Raw genomic sequence first — 12876 nt, 5'->3', positions numbered from 1 at the left:
GTATCTCTCATTACTTAGTTTCTCTTTAGTCATTCGTTCTTCTGTCCAAAGCAAAGTAAATGGGAAATTGGAGGATGCAAAGTGTCGCGGGGCCTGAAGAATCCCATTTCTCACCTGCCTGATAGGATGACAGAAGGCTTTCCCAAAGAAGCAGGCAGTGGCAGAGTACAGGCCTTGCCCTGAACATACGTTTGGCCGTTATCACTGGAGTTTAGTGGTGGCATTGGGAGCTGTCACCCCACTGCCGCCGTTGTCTGCTTGGTGACCATGTGGTTCCATTCTCCTAAGCCATCTCAACAGGCCAGAGTACACCCTTCTGGCTTCAGCCATTTCTCTGCTCCCTGGTTGCCAAAAGCAACGGCGGCAGCAGAGCAGGGCAGTCAGCAGGAGTAAGTGTGAGCTCGACGCCAAAACCACCTAGGGACATTTACCTGGCAACCGGAAATGGAATTGCAGCTTCCCGTCCACCTTTTGTCTATCCTCGTCCGTCGCATGAGATGAGTCTGGCGAGTTGTTAATCCTCTGGAACTTTTTCTCATCTGTAAAATGGGAACGATAAATAACCTCCAGGGTAGGTAAGGCCTTACGCAGATTAAATGCGACAAAACGTTCCTCATGTCATTCCCAGCAGTCAGTGGGCCTTCAGGACTATGGGTGTCCTTCTAGATAATTGGCATCCCAGAGAACCAGAACAAACAGGGGGAAAGGTAGATTGTTGCCAGGATACAATGTTTACATTTGGGTAAATCTCCTACATCCTCAATAACATCCAGAGAAATTCAAAGTACAACGATAATGAGTTACTCTTTTTTGTGTAATGAATAATCAGGATTTGATGAGTTTTCAGTGCTGATAAGGGTGCAGTCTACACTGCTGGCAGAGGTGTAAATGGGTCCATTCCATTGGAAAGATCTTAAAGTTTACACCGCCGCACACATCACAGAGTACTGCAGAACCATTAAAAATCACTGTTCTTCTTTAGAGATAGGATCTTGCCGTGTGGCCCAGGCTAGAGTGCAGTCAAAAACCATGATTTGCTTTTAAAGACTACAAAGACGGGAAAGTAGAATATAAAAATTGTATATATTAAGTGAGAAAAACAGGTTATAAACTGGTATATACGTACAGTATAATTCTGATCTAGTTTTATGGACGGGTTGTCATTTGTTTTTGAGACAGTGTCTCCCTCTATCACCCAGGCTGGGAGAGTTACCGTGGCACAATCTTGACTCCCTGCAGCCTCAACCTCCCAGGCTTAAGCAGTCCACCCACCTCAGCCTTCCCCAGTAGCTGGGACCACAGGTGCGCACTACCACGCCTGGCTAATTTTTGCATTTTTTGTGGAGGCGGGGTTTTGCCGTGTTGCCCAGGCTGGTCTCAAACTCCTGAGCTCAAGCGATCCTGCTGCCTGGGCCTCCTGAAGTGCTGGGATTACAGGTGGGAGTCACGGCTCCTGGCCCCCGATTCAGTTTTTTATAGACGTACAGTAGGCCGGCTCCTTGATGTCGTTTTTCCTAGGTAATGGGAATTATACATAATTTTTTTTCTTGTATATTTCTGTTTATTTCCCAAATTTTTTGCAACGAGAATGTGTTACGTGTATAATGAGAAAAACATGCCTCGTTGGCCTGGGTCCACTCGGCACTGGGTCGCTGGAAGGGGCCGGTAATGCTCTGCTTTGCTCCACAGCTGCTGCTGGACACCCACTCGCTGAAGATGGTCCTGCTCGATCTCCCCTCCATTGGCTCACAGGTGGTGAGGAAGGCACCGGCCAGCTACACCAAGATTGTTGTCAAAGGCATGACCCGGGCTGAGATGATCCTCAAGGTGATGGCTTGTGTCTTTCCCGGGGATTCTGTTACAAGGGGCCGGTTATTCAATCTCTTTTTCCGAGAAGCTTTGGTTTTGAAAGCACAGGGTGGGTCCCGTCCTCACCGGCCTCAAAGCACGTCCACCTTCTTGGGCTGGGCTGGATTTTGGCCTCATCAGATGTTGTTGAAAGTCTGTGGATCGTTACTGGGGCTCAGGAATTCCTTCTGACAAATGAATTTCTTGTTGTTGTGGGATTCTCTTGTCATCAGATGCAGTCAAGCCTGGAGGGCAGGTGGTCGCCACGGTGAATCAGTGTACGTCAGGGCTGTGCTTCTCAGCAGGAATGTCAGGCACAGCCCTCAGTTCCTCCCCTCCACATCAGCCTTTCTGGCTTTCTGTACTCTGCCACTTTACATGAACTCTGAACAGATGTTGTAGTAACTGAATCTAATCAGCAAATGGATTTTTAAAAGCTCCATTTAACAAAAGACTGTACTTTGGGTGAGGAACGTCTGAAGCCCTGAGCATCTGCCTCTGGTTTCCAGCTATTTGGAAGAGCGGGGATGAGGCCTGGAGAACAGATGGTCCTGTGGTGAGATGGTCTTAAAAGCCCAGGACCTGTAGGCTCTTCAGGGCACTTCCTAAACCAGATGACTCAGGGACAGCAGGAGTAGGAAGTGGCAGCAGGGCATCAGTCACCGGTGGGATGTGGGTGAGGATGGAGCAGCCTGTGTGTGTGAGGATGGAGCAGTCCGTGTGGGTGAGGATGGACAGCCCGTGTGTGTGAGGATGGAGCAGCCCATGTGTGTGAGGATGGAGCAGCTCGTGTGGGTGAGGATCGAGCAGCCCGTGTGGGTGAGGATGGAGCAGCCCGTGTGGGTGAAGATGGAGCAGTTCATGTGTGGAGGATGGAGTGCCCAGGTGGTGGATCGAGTGGTGGATGGAGGAAGCCTGTGGTGGATGGAGAAACAATGCGCGGAGGACGTAAAGAAAACCGCGTGGCGAGGACGGGTTGCCCGCGGCGAGTGACGGATACGCGTCCATGGGCCTGAGGACGGAGCAGTCCTGCGTGGTGAGGGGACGGATAAGTCCGCAGGGTGAATGGAGCAGTCCATGTGTCGATGACGGATATCCGGTGTGCGCAGGATGGAGCATCCGCAGGGTGAGGCATCCCGGCAGGGTGAGGATGGCAAACCATGCGGAGGACGTGATTAAGTCCTGCGGGTGAGGATGGAGCAGTTCATGTGCGGAGGACGGAGCAGTCCGTGTGGTGAGGATTTGGCGTCCATGTGCGTGATGACGGGAGCTGCGTCCGGCGTGCGTGAGGACGGATATGTCCATGCGTGGTGATGATGGATAAGTCCGCGTGGTGAGGGGATGGAGCAGCCCGTGTGGGTGAGGATGGAGCAGCCCGTGGGTGAGGATGGAGCAGCCCGCGTGTGGGTGAGGATGGAGCAGCCCGTGTGGGTGAGGATGGACAGCTCGTGTGGGTGAGGATGGAGCAGCTTGTGTAGGTGAGGGTAGAGCAGCTCATGTGGGTGAGGATGAAACTGCCTCATCATATTCTTCCCCTGCTGCTTACTGCTGGGGAGGAGAGCATGCGGTCTGGGAATTATCTGCAGAGGGTGCCTGAGTGAACTCCTCCTTGCCATTCTTTGGTTCAGCCTCAGGAATTCAAAACAAATCAGTCTGCTGGGGAAAGAAAATCAGATACTGCATTCCAGAACCAAATGGAAATGAATGAGGGTTGCAGTGCAGTTCCTTTGTTTGTGTGTTAATTGATAGTTTAACTGAGTTGTTACGTGAAGTTCCAGATTTTAAATCTTCAAAAAGGTGAGGCAGCTTTGGCATTTTTGTTTTTGCAGAAATCCACTTACTTATACCAGCTCTTTTTGCCACCCATTTCTCAGGAATCACAGTACATCAAGGCAGAAGGATCAAGCACCGTGTACCCGTGAAATCCTCCAGCAGGGACCCTCTCACGCAGGGTTTCCCAAATGGTTCCGATAGTTTAAAAACCACCTGGGACCCCACCCGGGCCTACTGAATTACGGTCTTTAGAGGAGGGGTCCAGGAACCTGTACGTCACAAAGGAGCGCAGGTGTATTTAGGATTCAGCAAATTTAGGACATTGCTGTAGTGGCATGTGACGATGAGATGGGCCACTGGGGCGTTTGTAGGTCGTGTTGCTGCTGCTTAAGGAAACCTCGCAGAATCCATTTTGTGCTCGGCTGGCAAGTGAGGAGTGCGTTTCCTGAGGGGCCTGCTCCTGTCTCCCCTGCCGTAGGTAGTGATGGCCCCTCATGAACCGTTGGTGGTGTTCGTTGACAACTACATCAAACTCCTCACAGACTGCAACACAGAAACCTTCCAGAAGATACTGGACATGAAGGTTGGTGCAGGGTCCTGTGTCGTCCACACCTGCTCATCCACCTCACCCTCAGCGGTTCTCAACCGGGGGGTTGGGATACAGGTTCCTGGGGGGCTCTCTCAAAATGCACGTGCCTGGCTCCACGGAGCAAACCGGATTCGGAGAAGCCTCTGGAGGAGGATGGCCCCAGGCCTGTGCCCCTCGGGATTCCGACAGGCCCTGCATGCCCTGCTGAGACCCCCTGCACAGGGAGGATGGGGCAGGGGCAAGGGGATGAGGACAGGAGTGTTGTCCTTCCCACCGTCTGGACCTGCCCCTTCTGTCTCAGCCCCTTCTTGACTTGCCCCTTCTCCTCTCTCAGCCCCTTCTTGACCTGCCTCTTCTCCTCTCAGCCCCTTCTTGACTTGCCCCTTCTCCTCTCTCAGCCCCTTGACCTGCCCCTTCTCCTCTCTCAGCCCCTTCTTGACCTGCCCCTTCTCCTCTCTCAGCCCCTTCTTGACCTGCCCCTTCTCCTCTCTCAGCCCCTTCTTTCTCTTCCTTTACCGTTTCTTCCCCTCTCTTTTTTCTCCCACACTACTACCCAGGGCTGGTGAGTCCCCTGAGGACAGGGTTCGCCGTCAGCCTGGAGTAACTATGCTGTCTACAGAGCCTCTGCTGACCCCATACCCAGGTACCGCGCTCTCCCCTGTGGGCCGTTCTGGCCCAGACTTCCTGACAGTTCTCCTCTCTCAACCTCAGGGGCTGAAGAGGAGCGAGCAGAGCAGCATGCTGGAACTCCTGCGCCAGCGGCTCCCCACACCGCCCTCAGGGACGGAAAGCTCCGGCTCGCTGTCCCTGACGGCACCCACACCGGAGCAAGAGTCGTCCCGCATCCGCAAGCTCGAGAAGCTCATTAAAAAGAGACTGTAGCAGCAGCAAGGGGCCCTTGCTCCTGGCCGGCCACCCTCAGCACCCCGTTCCCCAGAAGCCCCCGACCCCTCCTGTGCTCCCGGCACTCTCACATCGTCGGTCTTCACGCTTTCGGGGACATGTGGGTTGTAAGAGTCTCTCCCAGGCCCTGTCTCACTTCCTGCCCTAATCGAAGATGCTGAGCAAGGGCTGGGCTCTGAGGGCGGTTTCCACGATCTCCGGTTCCCGAAGCAGAGGCAGCAGGAGGGGGAAGATCCCTCAGCTGCCCTTGACTCATGTAGCCTCCCCATGGCAGTCGCACCCTCTGACACACGGGCCCCACCGTGCACCCACCCATCCAGGCAACCTGAACAAGGATGCCTGGGTCTCACTCCTCCTCCCTCCGGCCTCCCTCCCTCCTCCCTCCCTCCCCCCTCCGTCCTCCCTCTCTCTGTGGCCGGCTGAGGTTTCCCCTTCTGCCAGAGCTGAGTTTCCTCTCCCATCTCTGGGCTTGGCCCTAGGGCCTGAGTTAATGAAGTGGCAGGTGACAGGCTCTTCATGGAGGCCGTGGGACCAGGCGTATTCCCATGGAAATCCCAGTTTCCTGGCCCATATTTTGTTTCTGATGCTTGTCATGACCTTACATGGCCAGTTATCCCTGTGTTCCCGCGGTTTCTCAGTTGTCTCCAAAGGAGAGATGTCCTCTGTGTCTGTCACCAGGAAGGGCGTATGTGCCAGGCCTTCAAGCAGGTGTCCTGTCTGCCCTGGGGCTCCTGACTTGGATAAGGGCAGACCCAGATCTGACAGTGGCTCTGCCTGGCACACTCGCCGGGCTGTGTGAGCAGATTCTTTCCCTCTTTTTTTTTTTCTTTTAGAGACGGGGTCTCTGTCACCCAGGCCGGAGTGCAGTGGCACGATCTAGGCTCACTGCAACCTCTGCCTCCTGGGTTCAAGCAGTTCTCCTGCCTCAGCCTCCTGAGTATCTGAGATTACAGGCGTGAGCCACCGCGCCCAGCCCCTTCCTCCAATTCTTTACTCCCACTCTGCTCCTGGCTTCTAGGGAAGGGAAACCAGGAAGTTCACTTGGAAAACGTTTCCTGGGCTTTCTCATCCGATGAAGCCATGGGAACACTCAGAAGTCCATCCCCTCGAATCCCTTTCTGCCCACTCATCTTCAGGTCCACAGCACTTGCCGGCGTCATCTGAAATAGCAAAGGTGATGTGCACTGTCCCATTTGTATGTTCCTGTGTCATGAGAGGGAGCCCGGGGTTCTGGATGCCTCAGGAACAGAATATGGACCTTAAACACCAGGCTGAGAGCCTGGCCTGGCACGCAGCCTGCCCCCGCCTGCCCTTGCTGTCCACCACGGGCTCTCTGCAGCAGGGCTTGCCGAAGAGAGTGCTCCCGGCCTCTCGCATCATCCTGCATCCAGAGAACAGGCAACATATCGAGCCGTTACCCTGATTCACTCGGTTCCCTTGAAGCCAAGCCTCAGTTAACCATGACCACAGCTACAGCCAACCACTGTTGTCGCTGCCCGCTTTTGCTCAAGAATGATATCTTGACAGGCACAGTGGCTCATGCCTGTAGTCCCAACACTTTGGGAGGCCAAGGCAGGAGGATCGTTTGAGCCCAAGAGTTCGAGACCAGCCCAGGCAACGTAGAGACCTCTACAAAAATAAAAATTTGCAAGGTGTGGTGGCATGCACCTGTAGTCCCAACTGCTAGGGAGGCTGAGGTGGGCAGATTGCTTGAGCTCAGTAGTTGGAGACCAGCCTGGGCAACCTGGTGAAACCAAAACTAAAAAAACTTGACCGGGCATGGTGGCTCACGCTTGTAATCACAGCACTTTGGGAGGCTGAGGCGGGTGGATCACCTGAGGTCAGGAATTCGAGACCAGCCTGGCCAACATGGCAAAACCCTGTCTCACCTAAAAATACAAAAATTAGCCGGATGTGGTGGCAGATTCCTGTAATCCCAGCTACTGGGGAGGCTGAGGCAGGAGAATCACTTGAACCCGGGAGGCGGAGGCTGCACTGAGCCGAGATCACGCCACTGCACTCCAGCCTGGGTGACAGAGCAAGACCCTGTCTCAAAAAGTTTTCAGGACAGAGGAAATTTCCTGAAAATCCGTAAAACTCGTAACAGCCATACAGTAGGAACAAGGTTTGAAAATCTGCCTGGAAACCTGATTTCCTCGTCCCCACCTTGTTTCCCAGCATAACTACTGCTCTGTGCCCCTGCCCTCTCTGCCAGCCCTTCTCCCCGACGCCATCCAGCTCTGATCCTGAGCCTCATTTCTTCATCAGCTTCCAGAATGTCCTTGCTAGCCGGTATGACTCTCATGCATCGAGCATCTCAAATTCGAGAATGTGGAGGAGAAAATAAGTGGTGTGAGAAGGGCGTGCAGCCTTTAGTTGAGGTCTGTGAGGAAAAGATTCCAAATAAGACAAGGGCAGGGAGGGGGTCGGGGGAGCCCCCGGGAAGCCCTGTAGAAGGCCCCCCAGCCCACGGGGTTTCTGTGGTAACGCAGCCTGAGCTGTACAGTTGAGAAGGGGCAGTGGGGCCCATCTCCAAATAGCACAGCCAGTTCAGCCGTCTGTCCTCGACCTGGGAGAGCTGGGACAGCCAGTGGACTCCCGCACCTGGTTCTTGTCACTCCCAGCGTTTGTGTACAGATCCCCACTTCTCTTTTTGGTTCGTTGGTGAGGAGTCGTTTTCCGGACGATTCCATCACAGCATTGAGCTGTCAAGCTCCTGTTCTCCACAGTTGGTGGTCACAGCCAGGGAAGTTGCTGCCTTGATTTGTTACATTGTCAGTAATCCCCAAGGAGCCAATGGATGTCAGTAGGAGTTCTGTTCAGTGTCTCCTTGATGGGGACTGAGTACTGTGTAAAGGCACTGTGTTTCTCTTCTGGGGGTGTGCAGCAGAACCACCTGGGGCCTTTTAAAAACTACGGATGCGAGCCTGGTGCAGTGGCTCACGCCTGGAATCCCAGCACTGTGGGAGGCCGAGTTGGGCGGATCACCAGCTCAGGAGATCCAGACCATCCTGGCCAACATGGTGAAACCCTGTCTCTACTAAAAATACCAAAATGAGCTGGCTGTGGTGGTGGGTGCCTGTAATCCCAGCTACTTGGGAGGCTGAGGCAGGAGAATCACTTGAACCCGGGAGGTGGAGGCTGCAGTGAGCCAAGATCGCACCACTGCACTCCAGCCTGGCGGCAGAGCGAGACTCCATCTCAAAAAAAAAAAAACAACAAAAAAAAAAAACCATGCCTGGAGATGTTGAGTCCATCAGTTTGGATGGGGCCTGGCATACAGGTTAAAAGTCCCGTAGGTAATTATAACGTTTGCACCTCGTTTAGAGCCATTGCAGCAGAGACAGGTTTGCTTTGTGGAAGGGCTCCTGCCGCGCGTTTTCATGCGTGCCTGTGTTTCTGACTCTAAGCTACAAGTGTGCCGACGTTGCACTTGAGCTGGTACCAGCGTGGTAGATTCTTTTTTTGTCTTTTTTTTTGAGACGGAGTCTCACTCTGTCGCCCAGGCTGGAGTGCAGTGGCCGGATGTCAGCTCACTGCAAGCTCCGCCTCCCGGGTTTACGCCATTCTCCTGCCTCAGCCTCCCGAGTAGCTGGGACTACAGGCGCCCGCCACCTCGCCCGGCTAGTTTTTTGTATTTTTAGTAGAGACGGGGTTTCACCGTGTTAGCCAGGATGGTCTCGATCTCCTGACCTCAGGTGATCCACCCATCTCGGCCTCCCAAAGTGCTGGGATTACAGGCGTGAGCCACCACGCCCAACCAACGTGGTGGATTCTTTACTGATAACAGCTTTCATTTTAAACTTGGGTTGGGCCGGGCGCGGTGGCTCACGCCTGTAATCCCAGCACTTTGGGAGGCCGAGGTGGGCAGATCACCTGAGGTCAGGAGATCGAGACCAGCCTGGCCAACATGGTGAAACCCCGTCTCTGCTAAAAATTAAAAAAAAAAAAAGCCAGGCAGGTGGTGGGTGCCTGTAGTCCCAGCTACTTGGGGAGGCTGAGGCAGGAGAATCAGTCGAATCCAGGAGGCGGAGGTTACAGTGAGCCGAGGTCCCACCACTGCACTCCAGCCTGGAAGACAGTAAGACTCAACTTTTGTTGGTGGGGACCATGCCAGGAATTGGGCTCTGAACATACTAATTAGGATTCTTCTTGTTTTGATGACCAAACCCCAAGCAGAAGCTTTATTTATTAACATCACTTCAAAAATAACATATCAAAGGAGCACCCTAGCCAGGTGCTTTGGGAGACTGAGGTGGGAAGATTGCTTGAGCCCAGGACTTCAAGACAAGCCTGGGCAACAGAGTGAGACCCCATCTCTGTTAATAAAAAAATAGGCCGGGCACGGTGGCTCATGCCTGTAATCCCAGCACTTTGGGAGGCCAAGGCAGGTGGATCATGTGAGGTCAGGAGTTTGAGACCAGCCTGGCCAACATGGTGAAACCCCATCTCTACTAAAAATACAAAATAAGCCAGGCGTGGTGGTAGGCACCTGGAATCACAGCTACTCGGGAGGCTGAGGCAGGAGAATCGCTTGAACCCGGGAGGCGGAGGCTGCAGTGAGCCGAGGTCATGCCATTGCACTCCAGCCTGGGCGACGGAGCAAGACTCTCTTAAAAAAAAAATAAAAGGAGCACCCATGGATGAAAGCAGCAGCTAACAGCTCTGTGATTCAGCCAAACCTAGATATCGTGCCCATTCCTTCCCCTCGGTCCATTTTCTCTAGCCCCTTTAAAAACCAAAAAACAAGCAACTTTGAAGTCACATTGGGTTTAAAATAAATAGTGATAATTTGTATAATCAATAAAGGGTTCAATCTGCTCTTACTATGGGGATTTTTCTGAAAGCTGGCTTAGCGGTGCCTCGGCCAGAGAACATTCTGTGTGGACTCTGACAGTGACACAGGAGGCGTAGTGGACAAGGTGTTCTGATCTCCAAACCCAGCTCAGGGATTGAAGCTAACTACCGCCACTCCTTCCTCTCTGGAAGAACAAAGAGCCAGTACCCAGGACTCTGCCCATCCCCGAGAAGGGGTGCCTGATTTCTTACGTCTAGGGTGGCTCCTCCATGCAGATCAGACAGGACTGAGAGCAGACCAGCCGAGACCAGCATGGCCCACACAGGGCAGGTCTGAGGCTGCTGCCTGATGCAGGGTATGGCACGAACCCTTCCTGAATTGCCTCGGATAAGGAGACCTGGTTCCCTGTTGACAGAATGCCAGGGGAAATGCCGCAAGTGCACCGCTGGAAATGGGATTCCTTCCCCAGGAAGAGCCCTCGCAATAACCTGCCGCAACCTGCCTGCTTGAGGGTGACAGCAAGTGTCTCACACTTCTTGCCAACTCCAAGTCAGATTCCTAAAAATAAAATAGAGCTGCACTGGGCCATTTAAGCAAAAGCCTTAGAAACATGGACACGTGGAATGCTGGCCTACATGACGGGTTCGATTACATTTTATATATTAAATAAAAATTCCCAGTTTAGTATTCATCAGAATAGCCTCTTGGACCCTCGAAGTTCCACACCTTTGGGAGATACAAATTTCCTTAAAATAAAGGGATTTTTGTGTGTGTGTGAATAGCTTTCATTTTCTCCATCTGGAAGTGATTTATCCCTGCATGTCAGAGCACAAAATACTGCCATAAATTAGAGCGTTACTGGATGGCATTTGCTAGAATGTATTTCCTTACCGCTGACAGAAAACAGAGCAGACTCTAGGAAAGAATTAGCAGGCCCCTGACCTTGGCCCCTCCCAGCGGCTGCCCTCCCTCCCCTGACAGTCTAAGGAAGCAACGTGTGGGAGCAGAATGTGGCCGACCGAGCCCAGTCCTGGCCTGTCCGGTTGCAGTAGAGTCTCTGTAATGTGTAAAGTGTTTCGCTTCTGACTTGGAACCCTTCTTGCCCTGTGAATTTCTATCCTGTGAACATTCCCTTCTCTGTCCTTGCCGTTCCCCTCACAGCCTGCTCTTCCAGTGACTGCCAAGTGATTGCTCTCCTGCACGCGTGTGTCCATCCTGTTTCCTTAGTCGCTGGATGGACGTTTTGCCATGAAAACTCTTTGGGAAGTCCTGTGTCCTTTCAACAGTGGAAAGCTGGCTGCGGCCCTTCCATGAGGCTCCAGGATCATTACCTCGTTTCCATTCTTTCTTTTCAACAGCTCCCCATTGTACTAGGGAAGCCAAGGGATCAACCTAATGAGAAAAGAACCTTCCCTGTAGCCCACCTGGAAGGGCATTGCCTGCCAGCTCCTTCCTTCTCAGCTACGTGGACAGGAGGGAAGAGGAGGTGGCAATCCGTGGGACATGAAGGACGTGTCCACTTGAAGTGAAAGCAGCCTGGGATTGGAAGCGTCCACAGAAGACCTGATCTGCAAGGCCTTGATCTGGACCTGGCGCTTTGACACTGGGCGAGTCACCGATCCCCTGAGCATCTGTTTTCAATATTGCTGAGAGGGGATTATAATGAATATTGGCTGTGAAGGTCACACAAGACCGGGCTATATGCACTTGCTCTGCAAAAGCCATAAGACAGTGTGAAGTGTGATCGTGATCACCTGCGGGCAGGAGCCTGTGGCTGTCTTGCCTGGACTGGCTTTTTTAAACATGGCCGAGTGGTGACAAATCCTGCGGCCGCGTGCAGACTGCATCCGCAGCGAGGTCAGCATATCTGGTCTTTGCCTTTTTAGTTCATGGCTGTGATTTCCAGCCTACACGAGAGTTTTAAAAGACTGAGCAGGATCCCCTTCCCCTGGCAGCTGCTGCTTCCGTAGCATTTCGGGAGAAACCTGCAGACACTGAGAAGAGAGCTTCCTCCCTCGTGGGGCTGGTGGCGAGGCTGCCTGTTGTGGAAAACAGGGCACATCTCCTGTGAATGCGAACCATAAGGGTTGCCGGAGGCTCCCTTCCAGAAGACTTCCTTAGGTGTCTGGTGACCACAGAGCAGACACTTCTCCCGACAGGGACAAAAATTCTGCCTGCCTTTGTTTCTTTTTCTTTTTTGTCCTTTTACTTATTCTTGATTTTGTTTGTTTGTTTGTTTTTGCTATGATGCCCAAAAAACTAAGCAAGATTAACTTGGGACAGGCAGTTCTAACTGGGAACCCTGAGCTCGCAGGCTTCCCAGTTTGGATTACTTTCTAATTGTGTTTCAAAGATGTTTAGACTTTTCCCAAGGCCAGCCTAATCCTTGTAATCAGCCCAAAAGTTCCTCTCTGGCTCTGTCTGTCCCCTTTGAGGGTGTTGGCTCAGAGAACCTGGGGTGATATGAGATGTTAAAATAAAAATAATGTCCAGTGTCTGGGGCGATACGAGATGTTAAAATAAAAATAATGAGGCCGGGCTGCGGGTTCAAGCCTGTAATCCCAGCACTTTGGGAGGCCGAGACGGGCGGGGATCACGAGGTCAGAGATCGGTGACCATCCTGGCTAACACGGTGAAACCTCGCTCTCTACTAAAATACAAAAAACTAGCCGGGCTAGGCATGGGCGCTTTGTAGTCCCAGCTACCGGGAGGCGGCGGGAGAATGGCACAAACCCGGGAGGCGGAGCTTGCAGTGAGCTGAGATCCGCCACTGCACTCCAGCCCGGCTACAGAGCAAAGACTGCCTCAAAAAAAAAAAAAAAAAAAAAAAATGTCCAGCGTCTCGCCCCTGGGAGTGCTGCTCACTTCATTCCAAGGCTCCAGGAGCTTCTGCTCAGTCATCAAATGGAATTTGCACAATTGTCTTCCTCCTGTTTGGAGTAATTTTTCAACAAGTGAGAATTAA

At 52.7% G+C, this 12876-nt stretch overlaps 1 protein-coding gene across 2 annotated transcripts in view; it reads left to right on the top strand.

Moving 5' to 3' along the window:
- The window catches only part of VPS53 (VPS53 subunit of GARP complex), a 175328-nt gene extending 168560 nt beyond the window's left edge, over window positions 1-6768 (top strand). For both annotated transcript variants that reach the window (XM_031657228.1, XM_009189285.2), the window contains exons 20-22: window positions 1690-1827; window positions 4100-4204; window positions 4922-6768. In XM_031657228.1, coding sequence (XP_031513088.1) covers window positions 1690-1827; window positions 4100-4204; window positions 4922-5092 — 414 coding nt within the window. In that variant the 3' untranslated portion in view covers window positions 5093-6768. The remainder of the gene's footprint in view (window positions 1-1689; window positions 1828-4099; window positions 4205-4921) is intronic.
- The last annotated feature ends 6108 nt before the right edge of the window (window positions 6769-12876 follow it).

This window comes from Papio anubis, chromosome 17 (assembly GCF_008728515.1).
Source record: "Papio anubis isolate 15944 chromosome 17, Panubis1.0, whole genome shotgun sequence".
NCBI classification, from domain to species: domain Eukaryota; kingdom Metazoa; phylum Chordata; class Mammalia; order Primates; family Cercopithecidae; genus Papio; species Papio anubis.
The sequence above is the reverse complement of the archived record's forward strand: the minus strand, read 5'-3'. Positions and strand labels throughout refer to the sequence as shown.